A 9881-nucleotide genomic window follows, 5' to 3' on the forward strand; every position below is an offset into this window, starting at 1 on the left:
AAATAACTGTATCTATATTATTATTATTATTATTATTATTATTATTATTATATATTAATAGTAATTTTTATTAACTTTTATAGCTTTATAATTTTATGAACTGAACCATGGTTTTAATTATTATTTTTCATCTCCCTATGTGTTAGTTTTTTTAAAAAACTATTAGCCAAATATGTATAATATCGTGCTTATTAATATTATATATACACTGATATATATTTTGTTTTATTTTGTTCTGTTTACCTTCCATTATTGTACAATGAGTATTATATTATATAAGTGTAGCATTATGATGTATAAGTTTTTATATTTTACATTTTATATTTTATATTTATATATATATGGTTAAATAATATTTTTCACAATTATAACAAATTTAATTTATTCTCTGAAGAGGCCGTGGGGCATCCTTGTTAATGCCTCATTTATACCTGCCTTTATGGCTTATAGGTTAAATGAGGTATGACTGCCCTCACTGCCGAAACAGCTGTCAGATTTGATTTAATTACATATTATATTTGAAATTTTTACTTATATCTCTTTGTCTATTTACTCTTACTGTATATTTTGTATAATGCTTTACTGATATGTAATGGTGTTAGTTGATTGGGTATCATCTGATAGTTGATGTTTTATTGATTTAAGTATGTTTCTCCATTCTCTAATTTTGTAGTATTAATTTACGGTAATATTATTACCTTTACCCATATAATACAATAGATGAACTGATTGTTTGACAATTTTTAACATCTATGTATTAGTCCTGTTGGGTACCTATCTGGCAGTATATGGGATATATATTATCCCATGGTGGGTTGAATTTTCAACCCCTATCTCATTTATAACCTATATATATACTATATATATTATATATATATATATATATATATATATAATATATATATAACATCTATATATATATACATACATATATATATATATACATACATATATATATCTACACGCGGGTGGAAGGGGCTGGTGACACAATCTTTTCATTCACATTGAATTTGGTGATACTAGTTGCGGATTCTAGCCCGCTCTGATACTGAGTTGAGTTGGTGCCTTCTAGTATCTCAAAATTCAATATATAATCATTTATGATTATAGTATTCTACGCTGAAGAAAAAGAAGTTTTGGTAAGGTAGAATTATTTAATATTTAATTCTTATGCTTTCCTAAAAACTTGATTTCGAAACGTGCGTCCGTAGATAACTTAAAATTGTATGATAGATTGCCGTCAATTCATTCTCTCTTACCTGTGGTGTCTGCCTTCCAATTGCTGTTTTTACTGAGATCTCCCTTTTTAGTAGAAGAAATAGCTATAACTCTTTGCTGCTATTTCTAAATTCGGTATGTGGTAAGGCAATTCGTTGCTAAACCCTTTATTGCTTAGTATACATACATATATATATATATATATATATATATATATATATATATACATATATATATATATATATATATATATATATATATAATATATATATATTAACATATATATATATATACATACAATATATATATACATACATATATATTATCTACAACGCGGGTGGAAGGGGCTGGTGACACAATCTTTTCATTCACACATTGAATTTGGTGATACTAGTTGCGGATTCTAGCCCGCTCTGATACTGAGTTGGTTGGGCCTTCTAGTATCTCAAAATTCATAATAATCATTTATGATTATAGTATTCTACGCTGAAGAGAAAAGAAAGTTTGGTAAGGTAAGGAGAATTATTTAATATTTAATTCTTATGCTTTCCTAAAAACTTGATTTCGAAACGTGTGCGTCCGTAGATAACTTAAAATTGTATGATAGATTGCCGTCAATTCATTCTCTCTTACCTGTTTGTGTTGCCTTCCAATTGCTGTTTTTACTGAGATCTCCCTTTTTAGTAGAAGAAATAGCTATAACTCTTTGACTGCTATTTCTAAATTCGGTATGTGGTAAGGCAATCGTTGCTAAACCCTTTATTGCTTAGTATACATACATATTATATATATATATATATATATATATATATATATAACAATATATATATATATTATATGTAATATATATATATTATATTAACCACTCTGCTTTGAATTTATCCTGCTTTATCTTAAAGCTTTGAGATTTCACAACGATGTAATTGTTCATGTTAGAATGACATTGCTGGGTAGGTGTAAGAGGCAGGATCTGGAATTGCAAAGATGATGTGGTTCTTGACTGAGGATAGAAAGCTTCGAATGACCCGGACTTGTTTTTTGTATCATCTATCTGGATGTTTTGTTGTCCCTTTTTGTATCACCTAGTTGTCCAGATGTTTTGCGTTCTTGTCCCATTTTATATTTTATATATATATATAATATATATGTGTGTGTGTGTGTATGTGTATCTATATCTATATATATGATTGATTGATTGATTCTAGTTTCAGCTTATGAGCTGTGGCCATGCTGGGGCACCACCATTTATATATATAATATATATATAATAGATAGATAGATACACATATATACGACGGGCTTCTTTCAGTTTCTGTCTACCAAATCCACTCACAAGGCTTTGGTCAGCCCAAGGCTATAGTAGACGACAGTTGCCCAAGGTCCATGAAGTGGGAATGAGCCCAGAACCATGTGGTTGGTAAGCAAGCTACTTACCACACAGCCACTCCTGCGCCTATCTCCTGCCACTCCTGCGCCTATTTTGAGCTGTTGATGATGTGATTATTTTTAGAATGACATTGTAGGGTTGGTGTAAGAGGCTGGATCTGGTCGGTTCAAACATAAGCAGAATATTTAGGTCAGATATTACCAAGTTAACTCTCAAGTATTTAGATTACTCTGTCGAATACAATTCTTATTTATTCACATTAATTAAGATTAATTATAAATTATCTCGTAGCTTTGAGATTTCAATGATGTGATTGTTTATGTTAGAATAACATTGTAGGGTAGGTGTGAGAAGCCAGATCCAACCAGTTTGAACATAAAACAGGTGTAATATTTGGATCAATATAGTTGGTTTAACTCTAAAATTTAGATTACTCGTCAAATAATTATTATTCACATTTTTTTAATTAATCATACATTATTTCATCTTTGAGATTTCAGTGATTTGATTGTTTTAGTTAGAATGACATGTAGGGTAGGTGTGAGAAGCCAGATCCAACCAGTTTGAACATAAAACAGGTGTAATATTTGGATCAATATAGTTGGTTTAACTCTAAAATTTAGATTACTCTGTCAAATGTAATTATTTATTCACATTTTTTTAATTAATCATACATTATTTCATATCTTTGAGATTTCAGTGATTTGATTGTTTTATGTTAGAATGACATTGTAGGGTAGGTGTGAGAAGCCAGATCCAACCAGTTTGAACATAAAACAGGTGTAATATTTGGATCAATATAGTTGGTTTAACTCTAAAATTTAGATTACTCTGTCAAATGTAATTATTTATTCACATTTTTTTAATTAATCATACATTATTTCATATCTTTGAGATTTCAGTGATTTGATTGTTTTATGTTAGAATGACATTGTAGGGTAGGTGTGAGAAGCTGGATCTGACTCATTACTAGTTTGAACATAAAACAAGTAGAATATCTTATCATGGTAAAACTGATTTGACCCTTTAGCATATAAATTACCCAATCAAAGGCAATGCTTATTTATTCGCACTGCTTTGAATTAATCATGGATTATCTCATAGCTTTGAGATTTCAAAGATGTGAGGGGGGGGGGGCGGGTCTGGCTGGTTTAAACAGAAAACAGGTAGAATATTTGAGCTGGGTCTGGCCAGTTTGACCCCTTAGCATTCAGATTATCCTATCAAATGCAATATTTATTTATTCCCATTGTTCTAAATTAATCATGGATTATCTCACAGCATTGAGATTTTGATGATGTGATTGTTTGTTTTTAGAACGACATTGTAGGATAGGTGTGAAAGGCCAGATCTGGTTAGTTTGAGCAAAAAAAATATAGAATATTTACGCTGGACATGGCCAGTTTAACCATTTAGCATTCAGATTACTCTGTTAAATGTAAAGCTTTTTTTATTCACATAGGCACAGGAGTGGCTGTGTGGTAAGTATCTTGCTAACCAACCACATGGTTCCGGGTTCAGTCCCACTGCGTGGCACCTTGGGCAAGTGTCTTCTGCTATAGCCCCGGGCTGACCAATGCCTTGTGAGTGGATTTGGTAGACGGAAACTGAACGAAGCCTGTCGTATGTATGTATATATATGTATGTGTGTGTGTGTATGTTTGTGTGTCTGTGTTTGTCCCCCCAACATTGCTTGACAACCGATGCTGGTGTGTTTACGTCCCCGTCACTTAGCAGTTCGGCAAAAGAGACCGATAGAATAAGTACTGGGCTCACAAAAGAATAAGTTCCGCGGTTGAGTTGCTCGATTAAAGGCGGTGCTCCAGCATGGCCGCAGTCAAATGACTGAAACAAGTAAAAGAGTAAAAGAGTATTGTTTTGAATTAGTCATAAGTTATCTCACAGCTTTGAGATTTTAATGATGTGATTGTTTATTTTTAGAATGACATTGTAGGGCAGCAGTGAGAGGCCAGATATGGCCAGTTTCAGCACAAAACAGGTAGAATATTGAGCCAAACATGGCCAGTTTAACCTTTTAACATTCAGACTATTCTGTCAAAAGTAATGCTTATGTAACCACTTTGCTTTGAATTTATCCTGCTTTATCTTAAAGCTTTGAGATTTCAACGATGTAATTGTTCATGTTAGAATGACATTGCTGGGTAGGTGTAAGAGGCAGGATCTGGATGGTTTGAACATAAAATTCAGATATGGCTGGTTTAACACTTTAACATTCAGATTACTTGGTCAAATGTAATGCTTATTTATTCACATTGTTCTAAATTAATCATGGATTATCTCATAGCTTTGAGATTTCAAAGATGTGAGATGCCAGATATGGCCAGTTTAAACAGGAAACATAGAAGAGAATATTTGAGCTGAATATGGCCAGTTTAACCCTCAAGCATTAAGATTACCCGATCAAATGTAATTTTTATTTATTCACATTGTTCTAAATTAATCATGGATTATCTCATAGACCTGAGATTTCAAAGACGTGAGATGCCAGATATGGCCAGTTTAACAGGAAAATAAGAAGAGAATATTTGAGAGAATATGGCCAGTTAACCCTTCAAGCATTAAGATTACCGATCAAATGTAATTTTTATTTATTCACATTGTTCTAAATAATCATGGATTATCTCATAGACCTGAGATTTCAAAGACGTGAGATGCCAGATATGGCCAGTTTAAACAGGAAACATAGAAGAGAATATTTGAGCTGGATATGGCCAGTTTGACCCTCAAGCATTAAGATGACCCGATCAAATACAATATTTATTTATTCACATTGTTATAAATTAATCATGGATTATCTCATAGACTTGAGATTTCAAAGACGTGAGAGGCCAGATATGGCCAGTTTAAACAGGAAACATAGAAGAGAATATTTGAGCTGAATATGGCCAGTTTAACCCTCAAGCATTAAGATTACCCGATCAAATGTAATTTTTATTTATTCAAATTGTTCTAAATTAATCATGGATTATCTCATAGACCTGAGATTTCAAAGATACGAGAGGATAGATCTAGCTGGCTTTAAACATAAAACAGGTTGAATATTTGAGCTGGGTCTCACCAGTTTGACCCCTTAAGCATTAAGATTACCCGATCAAATGCAATATTTATATCCCATTGTTCAAATTAATCATGGATTATCTCATAGACTTGAGATTTCAAAGATGTGAGAGGCCAGATATGGCCGGTTTAAACAGGAAGCATAGAAGAGAATATTTGAGCTGGATATGGTCAGCTTAACCTTCAAGCATTAAGATTACCCGATCAAATGTAATGTTTATGTATTCACATTGTTCTAAATTAATCATGGATTATCTCATAGACCTGAGACTTCAAAGATGTGAGAGGCCAGATATGGCCAGTTTAAACAGAAAACAGGCAGAATATTTGAGCTGGGTCTGGCCAGTTTGACCTTTTAATATTCAGGTTACACTATCAAATGTAATATTTATTTATTCACAATGTTCTAAATTAATCATGGATTATCTCACAGCTTTGAGATTTCGATGATGTGATTGTTTATTTTTTAGAATGACACTGTAGGGGAGAGTGGTGAGATATCAGATTTGTCCGGTTTGGACATAAACACAGGTAGAATATTTGAGCCGGAGATGACCAGTTGAACTCTTTACCATTCAGATTACTCTGTCAAATGTAATGCTCTTTTTATTCACAATTTTGAATTAACGATGGATTATCTCATAGCTTTTTGAAATAAATTGGTTATTTTTTGAATGACATTGCTGGGTCGGTGCAAGAAGTTGGAGCTGGCTGGTTTGAACATTAAGCAGGCAAAATATCTGAGCTGGTTTCAATGCTAAAGGGTTTAGGAAAAACATGTTACTAAACTAGGGTTGCATATTTCTTGAGAGACGGGGCAGGGGCTTTCATATTTTGAGAATGCTGTCTTCTTGTTTTCTGTCGGGTCCTTAGTGGTTTCTGCACTGGGTCCCCTTTCCCAGCCAGTGAAGCAATCCCGCAAAATGCCTGTATTGTTTCCATTACAGACGTATTTGTTTTCAAAGAGCCCTTGGAGCTATTTGGGCATACAGTGGCCCCGAGAGCTGACAGGAGTGATGAATCCCTACCCATAGTCAAGCTTATCGATGGCTTAGTGGTGTATTGATTGCCTGAGAGTGGTCTTAAGGGTACATCTGGTTTACTCTTTTGCCGGGCCCTTGCTTGTGAAGATGTTCCCCATTGCAGGACCACACTTCTCTTCAAGTACGTGTCTTGCCATGAATATGCGCTGTGCTGTTGTTCACTCCTTTGCCGGTTCACACTTCGTTGTGGACAAGTTTCTCTCTTAGGGTGCACATTGTGCTGCATATCAGCCTCTGCATCAGGCTGCACACCATCAGTTGCTTGCTGCGTCTCGGTACACTGCTGCACACATGCATCTTGTTCGTTTGGAGAATCTTGCTGCTGGTCGGCCTCCGGTTGATTTCCATTTTCTGGCTGACATGCACCTACCTCTGCTTCTGCACCAAACTGCGCATCTGCATCTCCTTGTGTACATGCCTTTTGCTGCAGATCTGAGTCAGGTGTTGAACTTGAAGCTCTCTGAGCCGAATTTAATCCCTTCTGCAGTCCTGCTGCACCTTGTGGAAGATGAGGGTTCTGTTGCATATGCAAGTTTTCCATTAGCTGCACAATTGACAGCTTTTGTGAATCGTGATTTGGGCTTGTATCCTGCGACTGATGTGCATCTTGTACTTGCAGATGCTTCTTAACAGACTCGGTACTAGACTGCAAGTTACTAGAGCAGCTGGATGCGCAGCTGCACTTCCCATCCTTGCACCGCGACGACGACTTGCTGCAGTTCTCCTCCATTTCAGTGCCGCTCGCTTCCCATGGCAACCCACTGTTTCTCGTGCCGGACTTCCCCTCTTTACCGGCCTCTCCCGCCAGCTTCTGACTCAAATTGGTCCCCTGGCGGGAATTGGCGGCCTGCAGTTTTGTTCTGGTCGGTTGGCGATTCAGTGCTTGCATCTCGCTCTCCTTTGTTTCACGTTGCAGCTGAGCGATCTTCATCAGTCTTCCCAATAAACTGCTTCGCTTGGTAATCATCTGCTCTATCTTGCTTACCCGAGAGAACCGCCCTCGTAGGGCCTCCACACTCTCTCCTTCCTCTGAACATCTGTCCGGAGTGCTTTCCCGCCGAGGAGATTTCTTCAACGCAAGAGGCTCCTCCCATACTCTGTAATAAGGCTTCACCCATTGCTTACTTTGAGGCTCCGCCCATGGTCGCTGATCATAGAACTCCGCCCATTTGATGGGGACTTCTTCTGTAAGCTGATCCCCAGTCTCTTCCAGCTGAAGGGCCTTCTCTACTGGGTGGGATTCCTCGCGCTGACTCTCTATCCACTCCTGTCGTTTGTAGTCAGCGTCCTTGTACTGAGAGGGATGACACTCCGCCCACTCCCGGTGAAACTCCGCCCATTCAGTGCGAGCCTCCTCCCATTGCAGTGCCTTCTCTAACTGCACCTCTTTTCGTTCCTCTGCTTCCAGCTCCTTCCACTTGCAAACAGGGAATCCACCCCCTTGAAAAGATAAAGGATCTTTAAACGGGTACCCAGGGATGTCCATCGAGGTGGTTTTGAAAGCAAATGCGTCAACGTCACGGTCAATCTCGTCGTCTATAGGATTTGAGTGAAACATGAATTTCTCCACGACTTTCCGCCACTGGTTATGGATGTTGTTGTTATTGCTGTTGTTGTTGTTGTTCAGCTTCTTCCTCCTCATTTTCTTCTTCTCTTTGATTCTCTCCCTCTCTTTCTCCTTCTTCTCTCTCTCCCCCTCCTTCTCCTTCTCCTTCTCCTTCTCTTTCACTTTGTCCTTGTCCGTCCATCTCGAACACGGTCTGTCCTTCCCGTCCGTCGACCGGGTCCCGCCGTTTGACAGCCCGGCGAGTTTCAGCAGCTGCGCAGAATCCGCCGTCGGAGTCAGGTTGATGTTGACGTTGACGTTGATGTTCACGTTACGTTTGGTGCTGGCGGAGCGCGCCGCGCCGACGTCTCTCGCTCGGGTCACCGTCTTCGTCCTGGGGGACAGACGACATGAACAAGTGCTGACAAACAGGGGAGACACGGATGACCTTGTGACCCGGGGAACCCTTTTTGGCGCAGCCAGTCTCGAATGGTGATGGTGGTGGTGGTGGTGATGGTGGTGGTGGTGGTGATGGTGGTGGTGATGCTGCTGCTGCCGCTGCTGCTGCTGCTGTTGTTGTCGTTTTTGTTCTTGATCCCAATATTGCTGTTGTGCTTGCGGGAAATAGCCAGACCTGTGTTGGAGGAGACAAGAAAAGAGACGGAGAGAGGTTAGGGAGGAGAGACTGGAAGAGAGAGAGAGAGAGAAAGAGAGAAAATACATGACATCATCATCATCATCATCATCATCATCATCATCATCATTGTCACTCCATCCTCCCCTTCATCATCATCATCACTACCATCGCTTTCATCATCTTACAATCATTTTCCTCCTCATCCTCCTCGTCACCATCTTCATCCTCATCACCATCATCATCATTACAATCCGCTTCCTCCTCTTCCTCATACTCCTCATCATCATCATCATTACAATCCTTTTCCTCTTCATCCTCATCATCACCATCATCATCATTACAATCCGCTTCCTCCTCTTCGCATCGTCATCTTCCTCCTCATCACCATCACCATCATCATCATTAAAATCTCCTTCCTCCCTCTCCTCCTCATCACCATCATCATCATTACAATTCGCTTCCTCCTCCTCATCATCACCATCATCACCACCACAACCATCATCATCATCACTACCATCGACATTACCATCTTTCACTTGTTTCATTCATTACACAGGAATACAGAATGGTGATGCACTACCACCCTGGGCCCTTTCACAAGAATTCTTGGAGTTCTTTGCTAATCTAAAATATATTGTTAGTACCTGGTGTGCTAACAGAGAGCTTATGAAGTATTCTCCCTAGATTGGTATTGTGTTGGTGCCTCATAAAAAGCATCCAGTCCACATTGTAAAGGGGTCGGCATTTGGAAGGGCATCCAGCTGTAAAATCTTTCCAAAACTGACCTCACCTGTGCTGGTATCATGTAAAAAGCGTCCAGTTCACACTGTGAAGTGGTTGGCATTTGGAAGGGCATCCAGCTGTTAAAATCTTGCCAAAAATGACCTCACCTGTACTGGTGTCATGTAAAAAGCATCCAGTCCACACTGTGAGGTGGTTGGCATTTGGAAGGGCATCCAGCTGTTAAAATCT

The 9881-nt window shown here is 38.2% G+C and overlaps 1 protein-coding gene across 2 annotated transcripts in view; it reads right to left on the reverse strand.

Moving 5' to 3' along the window:
* Positions 1–6054: 6054 nt before the first annotated feature.
* The window catches only part of LOC118768125, a 124767-nt gene continuing 120940 nt past the window's right edge, over positions 6055–9881 (reverse strand). For both annotated transcript variants that reach the window (XM_036513987.1, XM_036513986.1), the window contains exon 7: positions 6055–8906. In XM_036513987.1, the coding sequence (XP_036369880.1) occupies positions 6467–8906 (2440 nt within the window). In that variant the 3' untranslated portion in view covers positions 6055–6466. The remainder of the gene's footprint in view (positions 8907–9881) is intronic.

Source organism: Octopus sinensis, linkage group LG27, assembly GCF_006345805.1.
Source record: "Octopus sinensis linkage group LG27, ASM634580v1, whole genome shotgun sequence".
Taxonomy (NCBI): domain Eukaryota; kingdom Metazoa; phylum Mollusca; class Cephalopoda; order Octopoda; family Octopodidae; genus Octopus; species Octopus sinensis.